This window comes from Oncorhynchus tshawytscha, linkage group LG03, assembly GCF_018296145.1.
Source record: "Oncorhynchus tshawytscha isolate Ot180627B linkage group LG03, Otsh_v2.0, whole genome shotgun sequence".
Lineage (NCBI taxonomy): Eukaryota > Metazoa > Chordata > Actinopteri > Salmoniformes > Salmonidae > Oncorhynchus > Oncorhynchus tshawytscha.
In genome coordinates, this window is record NC_056431.1 from 43,046,617 (window position 1) to 43,065,098 (window position 18,482).

An 18,482-nucleotide genomic window follows, 5' to 3' on the forward strand; every position below is an offset into this window, starting at 1 on the left:
GTTTGCATGAGACTGTTTACATCCAGCTTGTGTAATTGCGTTTGTGGTGCTGTCTCTCCTCTCCTTCCTTTGCTGTTTGGGATGGTTGCTTGTCATTGTCCTCCCTGACTGGGGTGTCTGCCTTCATTCAACTGCTCCTAACTGTGCTGTTGGTCTAGTAAGGGTGTGTCATATGTCAGAGCTAATCGTGATGCATGTCCACCCTCACAGACATGCATGCTTTTGTTTTTGTACTCTGAGACATATTTTCTGATCCAAGCTCTTAGTAAGGTTTATAGCACACTGGCATATCTACAGTACAGCATACATACAGTGCATTTGGAAAGTATTCAGACCCCTTGACTTTTTCCTCATTTTGTTACGTTACAGCCTTCTTCTAAAATGGATTAAATTGTTTTTTTTCTCAATCAGGTTCAAGTCCAGGCTCTGGCTGGGCCACTCAAGGACATTCAGAGACTTGTCTTGGCTGTGTGCTTAGGGTCGTTGTCCTGTTGCACCCCAGTCTGAGTGCTCTGGAGCAGGTTTTCATCAAGGATCTCTCTGTACTTTCTCCGTTCATCTTTCCTTCGATCATGATTAGTCTCCCAGTCCCTGCCACTAAAAAACATCCCCACAGCGTGATGCTGCCACTACCATGCTTCACCGTAGGGATGAAGACATGATGCTTGGCATTCAGGCCAAAGAGTTCAATCTTGGTTACATCAGACTAAAAAATATTGTTTCTCATAGTCTGAGAGACCTTTACGTGCCTTTTGGCAAACTCCAAGTGGGCTGTCATGTGCCTTTTACTGAAGAGTGACTTACATCTGGCTACTCTGCCATAAAGGCCTGATTGGTGGAGTGCTGCGATTGTTGTCCTTCTGGAAGGTTCTCCCATCTCCACAGAGGAACTCTGGATCCCTGTCAGAGTGACCATCAGGTACTTGGTCACCTCCCTGACCGAGATCCTTCTCCCCCGATTGCTTGGCCAGCTTTAAGAAGTCTTGGTGGTTACAAACTTCATCCATTTAAGAATGTTGGAGGCCGCTGTGTTCTTGGAGACTTTCAATGTTGCAGAAATGTATAGGTACCCTTCCCCAGATCTTTGCCTCGACACAATCTTATTCTCAGAGCTCTACGGAAAACTCTTTCGACATCATGGCTTGGTTTTTGCTCTGACCTGCGCTGTCAACTGTTGGACCTTATATAGATAGGTGTGTGCCTTTCCAAATCATGTCTAATCAATTGAATTTACCTCAGGTGCTCCAGTCAAGTTGTAGAAACATCTCAAGGATAATCAATGAAAGCAGGATGCACCTCATAGCAAAGCTTCTGAATACTTATGTAAATGTTATATTTCAGTTATACATTTGCTAAAATAAAAGTAAAACTGTTTTTGCTTTGCCATTATGGGGTATTGTGCGTAGATTGATGCGTTTTTTATTTGTATTTAATCCATTTTAGAATAAGGCTGCAACGTCACAACATGTGAAAAAAGGAAAGGGGTCTGAATACTCTCCGAATGCACAGTATGTCAATTGTGGCGAGAACTGCCTGGACATTATAACAACTATGAGTAGGCATATTGGTTTTTATAATCACCTGTAGAGCAATAAAGAACTTTATTTTAAGCTACATTGCCATTTATGGATGTATGCTATAAACATATTACTGGGATTTGGATCTTAGACGGAAAAGATGATGTGCTTATAATGGCTCATATAATTCTAGTGGAGAAAATAACAAGGGTTGCAAAGATATCGGTAATTTACCAAAGTTGCCAGAATCTTCAGTAATTTGGGTAATTAACAGAAAATCCACTGCAATATATCGTACATTTGGTCATTCATAATTGAATAACTTTAAAAAAAAATATTCACATATAGTATTCATTTTGTATGTATGTGTCCGTATTGTCTGAGTTTCTAGTAGATAGGCCATATGGTTTGAAAGAAAATTGCCTAATTAATGAAAAAAGCATCTAATCAACAATGGCATTATTTTCATTTAACTCTGCAATTATTCCAACTATTGTCTTTTCTTCACAACTGCCATCAGTTTGACGCCAAAACGTTGATAACAAATACATATTGACCCAGTAAAATAAATATAAAGTTTGCAAAAAATATATAAAGGATATTATGCTGAAATGCTAATATTGAACACCAATAGTATTCACTAAGTTGATGGTTTATATTTAAGATAATGTTTAACAGCTTTGTTGTTTTATATTTTTAAATCATCTTATTTAATGATGTCATATATTTTACATGTGATAAGGCCACACAGAGGTCAGAGATAATTACAGACATATCCCCAAAGGGCCACTAGATGTCTTGAAATAAATTATGTCTAGATGTCTTGAAATAATTATAATAAATTAATGATACCAAAATTCTGGTAGTTTACTGGTAAACTTTGAACGTTTCCAGTAATATACCCTCCCTTTGCAACCCTAGGGGTAACAGATGAAACCTCATCCTCGTGGTGTACGACCCATCGAGACAGTCGAATTGGACCGCACTGCCAGCGTTCCAATCTCTGACAATTATATGAGCAGCTGCTTTTGGACACATCCACACATTTGTTTTTTTTTAAACATATGAAGCAACAGACATGCTGTTTCATGCTGTGATGTTTACATTGTGTACAAATGAAGGTGTCTTCTTTGCATACATTGTATAAGACTCCTATGCGAATAACAGTGAGGTTCTGTCGTGTCCTGCAGGCCTGAAGACCATTGTGGGAGCGCTGATCCAGTCAGTGAAGAAACTGTCAGACGTGATGATCCTCACTGTATTCTGCCTAAGTGTCTTTGCCCTAGTAGGGCTGCAGCTGTTCATGGGGAATTTAAGAAACAAATGTTTAAGGATCCCTCTTAACTCAACCAACCTCTTTGATGATTCAGTCGACTTTAATGGGACGGACCTCAACAAGACCAGCTCGTTCAACTGGACCTATTACACGAATGATCCCAGTAAGCATGTTTCTTTGGCTTCAGACAGTCAATGGAGGGTTAGTGAAGGCCATGCTACTAGCCTCAGACTACAGTGTGTGAGTCACAGCTCATTGCTAGCAGCCAAACGAGCAGATCCTGGCTAAAGAGCGTAATGTAAAATGACAGGAATGGCTGAGGGGTTTGTAAGAGCTTCTGGTGGGAAGTAGTTTGGCGGTTCATCATAACACTGCCTGTTGGTGGATGATACTAGTGGAACGTTTAGCTTGTCAACACGGAGGGTATTGAGTCATCAACCAAGTGGGGAAAATGGCAGTGGCACCCTGATGGCCATAACACTAGGACCTGGGCAACCATGGGGTAAGAGGGGAGAAAATAGATTGAGTATTTGTAACGACCAGAGAAAGTGCTTTTTTTGTGAATAAAGCTTTGAACTGTTCTCTAGTTACAATGCTGTGTGAAGGTATTGAGGATGGAGATCATTTATTCTTTTTGCAGTTGGCGAAAGATTGATTTTGTCTCTTTTTCCTGTAGAAAATTATTACTACCTCCCAGGTAAAAAAGATGCTTTGCTTTGTGGAAATGGCAGTGGTGCCGGGTAAGATCGAGCCCACATTACTGTCTTTGTATCTGATCGTCAGGATGCACTATTAATTGTGCTTGTGTGCGTGGTTTGCGTATGCATGCGAATGTGTGTGCTTGTCCTCGTGCATGTCTTTGTGCTTTAACATCAAAATAGACTTATTGTGAAAACCAGATATTGTGAATGCAGAGATAGGGATTATGATTGGCTTGTTGTTTGTTGTAGGCTGTGCCCAGAGGGATTCTGGTGCATCAAAGCGGGCCGGAACCCAGATTACGGCTACACCAGTTTTGACACGTTCAGCTGGGCCTTCCTGTCTCTGTTCAGACTGATGACTCAGGACTACTGGGAGAACCTCTACCAGCAGGTCTGTCTCATAGAGATGTACTAGAGAGCTCATCTCCTGTCTTTGCAATGGCCACTTTTGTGACAGCATGGGCAGCACCTTTGAGGAATATCTACATTTTAAAGTAGTCCATTTCTGTCTCTTCTACTTCTTTGAGTGTACTGGCAGTTTTTAAATAGACTGATAATGTGCATACCACCCCCTACTTTGCTGGAGTGTATAATCTAATCAGGAACCGTATAAAACCAAGGTTGGTGATTAACTTCCACCTGCAGATATGGAATGTTTGCCACCAAATTGACTACTTCAAAATGTTAAAAGCCCTCAATGGTAGCCTGGTGGAACCAGCCTGATTGCCATTCTATTTACAGAATGGTGAACACGGCGATCAGGCTGGTTCCACAAGGCTACCTCTATGGCGCTGCCCTGGCTAAAACAGGCTTTGGGCCCAGGCTTTGGGCCCTCTATGAAACTCTATGGTTTGTCTGCTTCATGCCATGTGATATTAGAGGCTTTTTATTTTTAACATGTGGAAGGAACTCCTTGTGTTGTCATTGGACGGACCTATTTGAGCCAGCTTCTGTGCTCTGACAGTATATGTAGCGAATCTCTTAGGTATCGCTGAGAGATAGAGATGTGTTATAAGCGGTGTTGTTCCATACTGTCGCTCTTCCAGACCCTGAGGGCTGCTGGGAAGCCATACATGATCTTCTTTGTGTTGGTCATCTTCCTGGGCTCCTTCTACCTTATCAACCTAATCCTGGCTGTGGTTGCCATGGCCTACGACGAGCAGAACCAGGCCACCATTGAGGAGGCTCAGCAGAAGGAGGAGGAGTTTCAGAAGTTGAAGAGACAGCAGGAGGACGCACAGGTACAAGATGTCAGTCACGCCCTGACCATAGAGAGCCATTGTTTCCTTATTGCATAATTATAGCACACCCATTTCAACAACCTTGGAATGTCTTTAACAGTCAAATGTTTTAAATCATTGTTACTGTTACTGTTATCTTATTTTTACCATGACCTGAAAATGCCCTGCATAAGCTTCCAATATTTTTCTGTAACTTCTGATGTGCTGCTGCTGAGTCTTGTGTTGCCCTTGACGACAGTGGTTTCTCTGTGTTGATTGGCTTACAGGCGGCGGCAGCGGTGACAGCGGCTGAGAGTGGGGAGTTCAGTGAGAGAGGGGAGCTCACTGACACCTCCTCCGAGGCCTCCAAACTCAGTTCCAAGAGTGCCAAAGAGAGACGCAACAGGCGCAAGAAGAAAAAGCAGAGAGAAGAGGAGGAGAGAGGGGACAATGACAAGTTTCACAGGTCTGAGTCTGAGGGCAGCATGCAAAAGAGTCGTTTCCGCTTCTCCATAGATGCCTCCAACCTGCTCAACTACGACATGAGATGTTCCACACCACACCAGGTCAGGCTCCTCTTCTTTTTTAACCTGCTCCTTTCCCCTATCTTTACCTTTCGCAATCAAAACTCTGTGTGTTCACTGTATTGCTGTAATGTTGTGCATGCTGCACACTCCGTAGTGAGTCTACCCCTGATTGTCGTACGGATTACTTGCATCATCATCAACATTAAGTTCTATTTGTTTTCTTTTTGATACATTTTATCCTCATCATAATCATCATCATCATTATTTTCATCATCATTATCAATATCATCGTACGCTATCCTCTCCATTTTCAGCAGCACCATCATCTCTCAATTCCACATTTTCCTTATCATCATAATCCCTATCATCATCAGCAGAAGCAGCAGCATTGTGCTTATCATCATAATCATCATTGTCCTCTTCCTCATGCTCTTGCACATTTCCTTTGATATTATCCCTGAGGTCATCCTCGAGATTATCAACATCATTGCGTCATCTTCATCACAATCATCATCATCTGCAGGACCCGCTCTTCCATCTTAAATTACTGCACTTCTCAACGCATGCTTATACCAGTGATAGGCACTGAGGAATGTCTTTTTCTCCCAGTCCTTCCTGAGTATCCGTGGACCCCTGTTCTCATCCAGACGAAACAGCCAGGCAAGCCTCTTCAGCTTCCGGGACCGAGCGCAAGACATGGGCTCGGAGAACGACTTTGCCGACGACGAGAACAGTACTTTCGAGGACAACGACAGTCGCCGAGGATCTCTGTTTGTCCCCCGGCGGAGTGACCGGCGCTCCAGCAACCTCAGCCAGAACAGCATGTCGTCACATGTCCTGTTGCCCACCAATGGGAAGAAGCACAGCTCCGTGGACTGCAATGGGGTGGTGTCCCTGGTGGGCAGGGCTTCACTTCCCACATCACCTGAGGGACTCCTTCTGCCAGAGGTGACAGTAGATAAAGCCTCTACCGATGACAACGTAAGGAAGTTTGGTTTAGCCTGGATGACCTAGACCAGCTCTGTGCGGTCTCCAACCTGCCGAGCCTCTACTGTGGTTCTGCTGTGGTGTTCTAGTGTGTCTATTGTTGCATTCCCTTCTCTCCCTTTCTGACTGCACGTGTTTTCCTTGGTCTTATACGGTATACACGACATGTACACACTGAAAGATAACATGTGTTTAAACAAATGAAATAGAAGGCAGTCTAAACAGATCTAGTTTTCATATAGATTGTCATGTATTCCACATATGTACGAACCTATTTCAGTATTGCTATTGATGTGTTTGCAAATACAGTATTTTGGGGGGGTTTAACAGATAATAACATCCTGGTTAAGCGATTATTAAGCCTCTTGAACATGGCCATCTTTGGTGGTAACTTTGTGCCAACTGCTGATGCAATTGGTTTGTGTTGACTTATCAATCCATGGAAGATGCTTCCAAACAATGCAACTTCATGTAACAGATGAATCTATGTACGTCCAGGGCAACACTACGGAGCCAGAGTACAGAAAGGCCCGATGTGAATCGTACCAGGCCTCTATGAACTTCCTGGAGGACCCAGGGGCCAGGCAGAGGGCCTTCAGTGTAGCTAGTGTTATAACTAATACTATGGAAGGTGTGTATGACTATACCATGCCCTAGACACCCCCTAAAACAAATAGCATGAATAGACTAAATGAGGACACATTCATAAAACACATGTTTTCGGTTATTTCTCCTCTATATGTATCAGAACTTGAAGAGTCGAGACAGGAATGCCCTCCTTGCTGGTACAAGTTCGCCAACACCTTCCTCATCTGGGACTGTTGTCCGGCATGGCTGAGGATCAAGAAGAGAGTCAAGATGATCGTGATGGACCCGTTTGTAGACCTGACTATCACCATATGTATTGTTCTGAACACAGTGTTCATGGCTATGGAGCACCACTCAATGTCTGGGGATTTCAAAAGAATGCTTTCTGTGGGAAACCTGGTACGCAGTCACGTCAATTGTTTTTTGCCATATCACTTTGAATCGGCCATTTTGGAATCGCCATGACATGTTAATTACTGTCGTCACTGTTTTGTGTGTTGTTTTACTCAGGTGTTCACAGGTATCTTCACAGCTGAGATGTGTTTCAAGATTATTGCTTTGGATCCGTACTGTTATTTTAAGGAAGGCTGGAATATATTTGATGGTATCATTGTCAGTTTGAGCTTGATGGAGATTGGCTTGGCCAACGTGTCTGGAATGTCTGTCCTCAGATCATTCCGATTGGTATGAGCATCGACACTACAGCACAGCATCCAATATGCTGCAGTTTCAGTCAATAATCACTGGTAAAAAAAGTAAAATGTCAACGTATTGGAATAGCAATGAATATTAATCCTATTCTTATCTTTGTATGCAGCTGAGAGTGTTCAAACTGGCCAAGTCTTGGCCGACACTGAACATGCTGATCAAGATCATTGGTAACTCAGTGGGGGCTCTGGGTAACCTCACCCTGGTCCTGGCCATCATCGTCTTCATCTTCGCGGTGGTGGGCATGCAGCTGTTTGGGAAGAACTACAGAGACTGTGTGTGTAAGATCTCTACAGACTGCACACTGCCCCGCTGGCACATGCATGACTTCTTCCACTCCTTCCTGATTGTGTTCCGGGTGCTGTGTGGGGAGTGGATCGAGACCATGTGGGACTGTATGGAGGTGGCTGGCCAGAGCATGTGTCTCATCGTCTTCATGATGGTCATGGTCATCGGGAACCTGGTGGTAGGTTTACAGCTCTATACTGTATCTGTATTACTGTTAATCCATTGTACGTTTTTATCAATTACAGTAACTTTCAAACATTATGTGTGTGTGTGTGTGTGTGTGTGTGTGGCAGGTCCTGAATCTGTTCCTGGCCCTGCTGCTGAGCTCGTTCAGTGCTGATAACCTGGCGGCCACGGATGATGACAGCGAGATGAACAATCTGACGGTGGCCATAGGCCGCATCCACCAGGGCATCGCCTTTGTCAAGGCCTTGGTGTGCCGCTCCTTCCACAGCATCTGTCTGAGGAAAAAGAAGGGGAGCCTGAACGAAGACAAGCCCCTGGATGACCTCCACAGAACCAACTACAACTCCAACCACACCACTGTGGAGATCATGAAAGACCCTGAATACGTGAAGGATGACAATGGCACCACCGGTGGGGTAGGCATGGGAGTGGGTAGCAATGCAGCAGGGAAGTACATAGTCAACGACAACACTGACTACATGCAGTTCATCCACAACCCCAGTCTGACCGTCACGGTGCCCATCGCTGTGGGGGAGTCGGACTTTGAAAACCTCAACACTGAGGACTTCAGCAGCGATTCCTCGGACATAGAGGGAAGCAAAGAGGTGAGCATGTTCGCTTCGTTTGGACTGGCATGATTCTATGTGGAAGTAGTACACAGTCTGAGGTTCTTGTACCTAGTTTGAAATCAACTGTTGATCTAGGTTTACAATTTGAAAAAAAGACAGTGAATTTATGAGCTGAAAAAAGACAGTGATATTATGCAAATATCTGCTTGTTTGCTCTTGTTTGTCCACATTGTCTAACATAATTACATTAGAATGACTCATTAGAGACGATTTCACTTTTTCCAAGTGATGCAGTGTCTGAAAATGGTGACAGCCAGAGCCAGGTGGTGCTCAAATATTATCGGGTAATATTGTGTGTTTGGCACATTAGAGCTTAGAAAGAGGGAATTGCTGGCCTTTCACTCGCTGTTCACTGGGCGGTGTCAATCAGTTGCAAGTTATGGACGCAGAACCGCCGCATATGTCAGAGAGTTCCCCAAAATGATGCGCAATGATGAAAATACTGTCATTATATTTTCATCCAGGGAACAATAACATGTAGTCCCTCCAGTTCCCTCATCACAGTTTTAGATCATGTACTGGATTGACGTCAATGAGAGATATGCTAGTCGGGGGTCATTTCGCAGATCTCGTGTTAAGCTTGGGCCATTAGTGATTACTACATTTCTGTACGTCTCCTGATGTCTCATCGATCTATGGCTTCTGATTTTATGGGCTGACAGAATAGAGCGAGAGGCAAATAGAATAGGAACGATGGATGAAGACCGATTCAGATATTGGCTGTGCTGTGGTCCACTGCGGATGCATCTGTTGCTTAAGATAAGAAGGATCTTCCATTGCAGTGGTCATGCTGGTGCACTTAACCCAGGGTACATGGCAAGCAAAGCATGCGCATGTGACATTATGGATCCTCTGGAGTCCCTGTATACCATGACCCTTTAACGAGGAGAAGCTAGAGAGACAGGAAAATACTAGTCTTCAAATTACATTATGTGCCATTTAAGTCTAAGTGCTCTGCAGCTACATCCTCCTCTTTAGGGAGCTTTAATGCCTTGTGTTGTAGTAGATAGGCCCATTCATCTCTCTCTCTCTGTCTCTCTCTGTCTCTCTCTCTCTCTCTCTCTCTCTCTCTCTCTCTGTCTCTCTGTCTCTCTCTCTCTCTCTCTCTCTCTGTCTCTCTGTCTCTCTCTGTCTCTCTCTGTCTCTCTGTCTCTCTCCCTCTCTCTCTCTCTCTCTCTCTCTCTCTCTCTCTCTCTCTCTCTCTCTCTCTGAATATGGTATAAACTGAGGGCCTACTGTGAATTAGTATCTATGGTAACATTGTAGTCAGACAATCATAAAATGTCACTGTTACGGTGGTATTTAGCTGATGTTGTTGTACTCTGCTGTTCATGTTGTTATGGTGCTGTAATTACTATTTATCATTTTTATCATTTAACAATGATGACTTTTGTAAATTTGGTGAGACTGTATCTTCTACACCAAGTGTATTTTCTGAGAGGTTAATATGTGACTAACATGCTTTGCTCCCAGACAAGGTAGCATGTGGCACAGTAACTTACCACACTTAACCCCATTTGTTATTGCAGCTGTTTCACAGACGCTCTCACGGTTTTCAATGAGAGGAGACTTGTAAGACCACTTTATTGTCCATAACACTAACCATGGAGGTTGCCTATTCCATTTACCAACAAAAGAACAACCTTTGTATTGGATTGCTCATCTATGTTTTGTTTCTGCTTGATCATACTTTCCTCCCTACTTCATTTATATTCGTTCAGCAGCCGTTCTGATGCTGCCAGCCCTGATAATATTTTATTTCATTTTTGATATAAGGCTTCTTTGCAAATAATTTTTTTAATGAATGATCAACACCACCGTTTCCATCAATAGTTCAGCCCATGGTTATTATTTTGTTTTGTTCCTTTGGTTTGGTTTTTGGGGGGCTGGATTGCTCAGCAGCCAGAGAGAACCCGGAGCTTTACAAATCTGACTGATATGCTGTAGAGTAATGGATTTTGAAGATCAAAATTCATTGGAGGAATGGTTCACAGCCCAAACATGTATTATGGCATTTTCATTTGACGAATATTATCCATAATGGAATGATGAAAGCAGATGATTACAAATGCTTGTTTTTAAGAGGACCATCATTATTTCAATCAGCTGAGTTTCCTAAATTAATATTGTTGTTAGTAGGCATACCGTTATTAATGATGTGCAAGTAAGAACACAGAGTATAAATACTACTTATATGGTAATGACTAATTATATTTTACTTAGGTAGCTGAATAAGCTGAAGTCCAAAAGAGGTGCAACTTCTTGAGTTACTACTAAAAACAGATAGTAGAGTATACTGTACAGTATGTGGTAATGAGAAGATATCATAGTGCCTACAACAGTACCAAAATTGAAGGTCAAACATCTCTATGATTCTGGTAGCTTAGTCAAATGGAGTATTCAGCGCATATATCATCGTAGCATGCACATCATTCCCCATTCTGCATTAGCTGGGTCCCATGACAGCTCAGTGCTGTTGCACTCTCCAGAAAGGCATTAAGGCTGCTCTCAGTTCAAGGCTGTTGGAAGACACACCCAGGAGAAAGACACCAAGTGCTTGAGGATATACGGTGAATAAGCTGTATTGACATACCTCATACAATTGGCCCATGTTTGAATATTGTCACGAGTATTAGATGGTGCATGGTGAAGTTGATACATTTTGTAATCCAGCACACCTCTTCGAAAACCAGCCTTCCTCTAGTTATTACACTGTATTTAGGACATTTTCTAAGTACAATTTTTTATTGTCAAATGTTTTTTTTTTTTTTTTTACCTTTATTTAACTAGGCAAGTCAGTTAAGAACAAATTCTTATTTTCAATGACGGCCTAGGAACAGTGGGTTAACTGCCTGTTCAGGGGCAGAACGACATTGGAGGCATTTTTTTTACCCTTATTTTACCAGTTAAGTTGACTGAGACCACATACATTTACACCAATGACTTGGAGAATAGTTACAGGGGAGAGGAGAGGGGATAATTGAGCCAATTGGAAGCTGGGGATGATTAGGTGGCCATGATGGCATGAGGTCCAGATTGGACATTTAGCCAGGACAATGGGTTTCACAACCCTACACTTCCGATAAGTGCCATGGGATCTTTTAGTGAATGCAGAGTCAGGACAACCCGTTTAACGTCCCATCCCGAAACGAAAGACAGCACCCTACACCGGCCTTTGTAAAACCTTATAGGGTCTTTAACTACATTATTTCCCCAGTAAGATCACACTACTCTGTCAACTTATCTCGTCCTGGGTGTTTAATGCCCTGTCTCCAGGGAAGGTTTGAGTGATTAGGCAGTCCTAATCTGACACTAGCCTGGAATGCAGACTCCTTAGTGCCTGTCTTAGTTAAAGTGCACAACACTGTTATATCTGCTGTTAAGCTAATGCAGGCGACCCTCTTTTTAAAATGAATGAGGCTTGTCTACTGATTAGCAACTGGACATATGTGTTTACATGTCAATGAGGGAAATGTAAAGGGAGGGGAAAAAACTGGTTTGTTTGGGTCAAAAAGTCCTGGACATGAAAATACCGGAGCACACATGTTCTATCATTAAGATCACAAGCTTGGTTCAAACACGCACTTTTAGAGAACGCATGCCATATGACTAAAGTGAAATCATTTTTACCTACAGCCTTTATCGAGATACAAATCTATTTTCTAACAGTGCTCATATACCAGCATCTCTTAGCCTACAATTGGACTTTGCAAACTATACGTGTCTCATCTCCTAAGTCTGTAGGTACTTTTGATTGATTCTGCATGAAATGATACAACTCTAAAGAAAGGCCCTGTGAGCTTACATATGGCAAGCACCCTTGCATCACTGGGTGATCCATTGTAATGAGGCTCCCGGGCAAATGCTAGCGTCCCAGGCCCTGTCACGGGTGTGCTATGCTAATGTTGCTGCGGCTTCGCTCCCCTTGCAGCAGCTAAGTAAAGACCGTCCACTGAGCTCATCAGAGGGCAGTACAGTGGACATCAGGCCCCCAGGAGAGAGAGAGGGTTCGGTGGACATGGAGCCTGAGGAGTCCATGGAAGCTGAAGGATGCTTCACTGATGGTGAGAGATACAATAGGCTACGTCTCAGGATGTGGATACTGTTTTTTTGCGAATGGCTTCAGGCATAACGAGCTGGAACCCAGAAACAGAATGGGTCTGATCAGAGCATAGTTAGACATGCGTCATGGGAATTTCTCTGGGAATGAGGTGATCTTTATAACAGAAGTATAATCTGTTTAGCTATGCTGTCTGCTTTCAGGCTGTGTCCGTAGATTCCAATGCTGCCAAGTGAACGTTGAGAAGGGCAAGTGGAAGATGTGGTGGACATTGAGGAAGACCTGCTTCAGGATAGTGGAGCACAACTGGTTTGAGAGCTTTATCATCTTCATGATCCTGCTCAGCAGTGGAGCGCTGGTGAGTGGGGAAGGAATGATTTGGGGAAGGATCTGAAGCTACGAGAGAGAGGGCAGGCAGATTCTCTTCCATTGTCTGACTTACAGTATTACCCTTATGAGAAACAATGGAGTAGAAATGCTGTGAGGGTTGTTCTATTTTTCAAAGCGCTTAGTACTGTGTAATTGACCATTCTGTGATCCCTTGACACAGAATTAACTGGTAACAGATCTGATGAGGCAGCAGCAGCTGCTCTGGTGTATGAGATTAGTGTGGGTTATAGGAAGTGATAATCGGATTGGCTTGTGTTTACACCAAGGCATTTGAGGACATCTACATCGAACAGAGGAAGACCATTAAGACGGTGTTGGAGTTTGCGGACAAAGTCTTCACCTACATCTTCATCCTGGAGATGTTGCTGAAATGGGTGGCCTATGGATTTGCCAAATACTTCACCAACGCCTGGTGCTGGTTGGACTTTCTTATTGTTGACGTAGGTATTTTTTTTAACTACCTCTTCACTTGCACAAAAAAAGAAGATACATACAGTGCATTCGGAAAGTATTAGTACCCCTTGACTTTTTCCACATTTTGTTACGTTATAGCCTTATTCTAAAATGGATGTAAAAAAATATATTAAAAAATACTCATCAATCTACTCACAGTACCCCATAATGACAAAGCAAAAATAGGATTTTAGAAATGTTTGCAAATATATAAAAAAATATAAAACAGAAATACCTAATTTGCGTAAGTATTCAGAACCTCGAAATTGAGCTCAGGTGCGTCCTGTTTCCATTGATCATCCTTGAGATGTTTCTACAACTGGATTGGACTCCTGTGGGAAATTCAATTGATTGGACATGATTTCGAAAGGCACACATATAAGGTCTCACAGTTGACAGTACATGTCAGAGCAAAATCCAAGCCATGAGGTTGAAGGAATTGTCCAAAGAGCTCTGAGACAGGATTGTGTTGAGGCACAGATCTCGGGAAGTGTACCAAAAAATGTATTTTGCATTAAAGGTCCCCAAGAACACAGTGGCCTCCATCATTCTTAAATAGAAGAAGACTCTTCCTAGCGCTGGCCACCCGGCCAAACTGAGCAATCGGGGGAGAAAGGCCTTGGTCAGGCTGGTGACCAACAACCCGATGGTCACTCTGACATAGCTCCAGAGTTCCTCTCTGGAGATGGGAGAAACTTCCAGAAGGACAACCATCTTTGAGGCACTCAACCAATCAGGCTTTTATGGTAGAGTGGCCAGACGGAAGCCACTCTTCAGTAAAAGGCACATGACAGCCCACTTGGAGTTTGCCAAAAAGGCACCTAAAGACTTTCAGACGATGAGAAACAAGATTCTCTGGTCTAAATGAAACCAAGATTGAACTCTTCGGCCTGAATGCCAATGTCACATCTGAAGTAAACCTGGCAGCATCCCTACGATGAAGCATGGTGGTGACAGCATCATGCTGTGGCAATGTTTTTCAGCGGCAGGGACTGGGAGACTAATCAGGATCGAGGGAATGATGAACGGAGCAAAGTACAGAGAGATCCTCTATGAAAACCTGTTCACCTTTTATTCTTAATACATTTCCAAACATTTCTAAAAATCTGTTTTTCCTTTGTCATTATGGGGTACTGTGTGTAGATTGATGAGGAAAAATAATATTTAATGCATTTTCAAATAAGGCTGTAACATACCAAAATGTGGAAAAAGTCAAGGGGTCTGAATACTTTCCGAATGCACTGTACATATACAGTACCAGTCAAAAGTCCTGACACACCTACTCATTCAAGGGTTTTTCTTTATTTTTACGATTTTCTACTTTGTAGAAGACATCAAAACTATGAAATAACACATATGGAATCATGTAGTACCCCAAAAAAGTGTCAAACGAATGCTGGGAACCACACATGCGGAGATCATCCGTTCACCTCCTCTGCGTCACACAAAGACATGGAACCAAAAAATCTAAAATTTGGACTGAGACCAAAGGACAGATTTCCACCAGTGTAATGTCCATTGCTCATGTTTCTTGGCCCAAGGAAGTCTCTTCTTATTATTGGTGTCCTTTAGTAGTCGTTTCTTTGCAGCAATTCGACCATGAAGGCCTGATTCACGCAGTCTCCTCTGAACAGCTGATGTTGAGATTGGTCTGTTCCTTGAACTCTGTGAAGCATTTATTTGGACTGCAATCTGAGGTGCAGTTAACTCTAATGAACTTATCCTCTGCAGCAGAGGTAACACTGGGTCTTCCTTTCCTGTGGCGGTCCTCATGAGAGCCAGTTTCATTCTAGCTCTTGATGGTTTTTGCGTTTGCACTTGAAGGAACATTCAATGTTCTTGAAATTTTCCGGATTGACTGACCTTCTCTCTTGCCGAATTCGTTCTCATTGCTCTTGTTTTCCTTAATAGGATGTCAATGAGTGGAGCCGGGAGTGTCGTCAGCGAAATGGGAAACCTGGGCCCCGGTGTATCCCGGGGATGAATACACCTTTCCGCCATACATTTAGGAGACTCTCTCCACACAGACACACTGTTATTTTTGGTTGTGGCATTTTGTGGTTTGTTTTGGCACGTCTCAACACCCCTCATTATCACCATATATGCATGCAACCACTCACTTACACTACTGCACACACCATTGTTAATTGTTTTTAGTTTACTTCAGTTAATAAATATATTTTTGTTATTAGTCGATCTCTGCGTTGTCTCCCTTTTTGTTAAGGGCTACGAGCCGGTTCGTGACAAAGTTATGATGGACTGTCATTTCTCTTTGCTTATTTGAGATGTTCTTGCCATAATATGGACTTTTACCAAATAGGGCTATCTTCTGTATACCACCACTAACTTGTCACAACACCACTGATTGGCTCAAATGCATTAAGGAAAAAATTCCACAAACTTTTAACAAGGCACACCTGTTAATTGAAATGCATTCCAGGTGACTACCTCATGAAGCTGGTTGAGAGAATGCCAAGAGTGTGCAAAGCTGTCATCAAGGCAAAGGGTGGATACTTTGAAGAATCTCAAATATAAAATATATTTTGATTTGTTTAACACTTTTTTGGTTACTACAGGATATAGGATTCCAGATGTGCTATTTCATAATTTTGACGTCTTCACTATTATTCTACAATGTAGAAAATAGTAAAAATAAAGAAACCCTTGAATGAGTGTCCAAACTTTTGACTGGTACTGTATGGGAAAAGATTACAGTGTCTTTTTCACCTCAACCGAAGTAGACTCTGGCTTTAGGACCACTTCAAAATATTTTATGAACTGAGAAATATAGACAGTTTATTTGAGTGCTCCAAAGGGTTTTTCTGCTTAAACCAAGTTCTTAGTGTCCAATACGATATCAAAATCAGCTTGTAATTGGAAAGACATTGTATTGTTGTTTCATTGTTGAAATGATACTGTAATGTAGTCAAGGCGAGACAGTGACCCATTTCCTGGTTTATATCTTTGAGACAGAGGCTCTGCCTCCGCTGAGTGTCAATCAGCTAGTCACGTGTCTCATGATGACATCATTCTGTTTACAGGTCTCTTTGGTCAGCCTTGTGGCCAACGCCCTGGGCTACGCTGAGCTGAGTGCCATCAAGTCCCTGAGGACGCTGCGAGCGCTGAGGCCCCTGAGAGCGCTGTCCCGCTTCGAGGGCATGAGGGTAAGAGTCACCAGACCTGGGGCCTCATTTAGAACCATTGCGTAAATTTAACACTAAATATCTGCGTGCGCCATTTCTGAAAAGACTGCACTCACACAAAAATATTGAGATTTAGAAACATACAAGTTTCCTGTTATAAATCAGACCTGTCGTGAAACTGTGGACGTGTGAACCAGCATAACTCCGCCTGAAAAAATGCCCATAATTCATGGTTTTATGGTGACATTTTTATGGTGACATTTTTTTGGTATATTTGCTATATACATTAGAAGTATTGGAATTTGGCCAAGACAGTATCTAACAAAATAGCAATGCATGGCACCCTTGATCAAATGTTTTTGGAGGGGTTGGCAGAATATTTTGCTGTATCTCAAATCAAATCAAATTTTATTTGTCACATGCGTCGAATTCAACTGGTGTAGACCTTGATGCTTACATTCTAGACCTTAACCAACAATGCAGTTTTAAGAAAAATTTGTGTTAAAAATACATAAAAATAAATAAAAATAATAATAATTAAAGAGCAGCAGTAAAATAACAGTAGCGAGGCTATATACAGGGGACACCGGTACAGTGTCAATGTGCGGGAGCACCGGTTAGTCGAGGTAATATGTACATATAGGTAGAGCTAAAGTGACTATGCATAGGTAATAAATAGAGAGTAGCAGCAGCGTAAAAGAGGGGAGACAAAGACAATTGAAATAGTCTGGGTAGCCATTTGATTAGCTGTTCAGGAGTCTTATGGCTTGGGGGTAGAAGCTGTTGAGAAGCCTTTTGGAACTAGACTTGGCACTCTGGTACCGCTTTCCGTGCAGAAGCAGAGAGAACAGTCTATGACTAGGGTGGCTGTAGTCTTTCACAATTTGTAGGGCCTTCCTCTGACACCGCCTGGTATAGAGGTCCTGAAAGGCAGGAAGCTTGGCCCCAGTGATGTACTGGGCCATACGATCTACCCTCTGTAGTGCCTTGCGGTCAGAGGCCGAGCAGTTGCCATACCAGGCAGTAATGCAAACAGGATGCTCTCGATGGTGCAGCTATAGAACTTTTTCAGGATCTGAGGACCCATGCCAAATCTTTTCAGCCTCCTGAGGGGGAATAGGCTTTGTCGTGCTCTCTTCGCGACTGTCTTGGTGTGTTTGGACCATGATAGTTTGTTGGCGATGTGGACACCAAGGAACTTGAAGCTCTCAACCTGCTCCACTACAGCCACTACAGCCCAGGCGTGCTCAGTCCTCCTTTTCCTGTAGTCCACAATCATCTCCTTTGTCTTGATCACGAAGAGGGAGAGGTTGTTAACCTGGCATCACACGGCCAGGTCTCTGACCTCCTCCCTATAGGCTGTTTCATCATTGTCGGTGATCACGCCTACCACTGTTGTTTCATCTGCAAACTTGATGATGGTGTTGAGTCGTGCCTGGCCATGCAGTCATGAGTGAACAGGGAGTAGAGGAGGGGACTGAGCACGCACCCCTGAGGGGCCCCCGTGTTGAGGATCAGCATAGCGGATGTGTTGTTATCTACCCTTACCACCTGGGGGTGGCCCTTCAGGAAGTCCAGGATGCAGTTGCAGAGGGAGGTGTTTAGTCCCAGGGTCCTTAGCTTAGTGATGAGCTTTGAGGGCACTATGGTGTTGAACGCTGAGCTGTAGTCAATGAATAGCATTCTCACATAGGTGTACCTTTTGTCCAGGTGGGAAATGGCAGTGTGGAGTGCAATAGAAATTGGGTCATCTGTGGATCTGTTGGGGCAGTATGCAAATTGGAGTGGGTTTACGGTTTCTGGGATAAT

The 18,482-nt window shown here is 43.1% G+C and overlaps 1 protein-coding gene across 1 annotated transcript in view; it reads left to right on the forward strand.

Annotated features, from left to right (window-relative positions):
* The window catches only part of LOC112236198 (sodium channel protein type 2 subunit alpha), a 52,589-nt gene that overhangs the window by 19,906 nt on the left and 14,201 nt on the right, over positions 1 to 18,482 (forward strand). Inside the window, exons 7-21 of the mRNA XM_024404788.1 lie at positions 2,708 to 2,956; positions 3,470 to 3,533; positions 3,744 to 3,885; positions 4,541 to 4,735; positions 5,002 to 5,280; positions 5,851 to 6,222; positions 6,727 to 6,859; positions 6,977 to 7,215; positions 7,327 to 7,500; positions 7,634 to 7,990; positions 8,106 to 8,603; positions 12,559 to 12,691; positions 12,891 to 13,045; positions 13,344 to 13,517; positions 16,572 to 16,694. Coding sequence (XP_024260556.1) covers positions 2,708 to 2,956; positions 3,470 to 3,533; positions 3,744 to 3,885; positions 4,541 to 4,735; positions 5,002 to 5,280; positions 5,851 to 6,222; positions 6,727 to 6,859; positions 6,977 to 7,215; positions 7,327 to 7,500; positions 7,634 to 7,990; positions 8,106 to 8,603; positions 12,559 to 12,691; positions 12,891 to 13,045; positions 13,344 to 13,517; positions 16,572 to 16,694 — 3,287 coding nt within the window. The remainder of the gene's footprint in view (positions 1 to 2,707; positions 2,957 to 3,469; positions 3,534 to 3,743; positions 3,886 to 4,540; positions 4,736 to 5,001; positions 5,281 to 5,850; positions 6,223 to 6,726; positions 6,860 to 6,976; positions 7,216 to 7,326; positions 7,501 to 7,633; positions 7,991 to 8,105; positions 8,604 to 12,558; positions 12,692 to 12,890; positions 13,046 to 13,343; positions 13,518 to 16,571; positions 16,695 to 18,482) is intronic.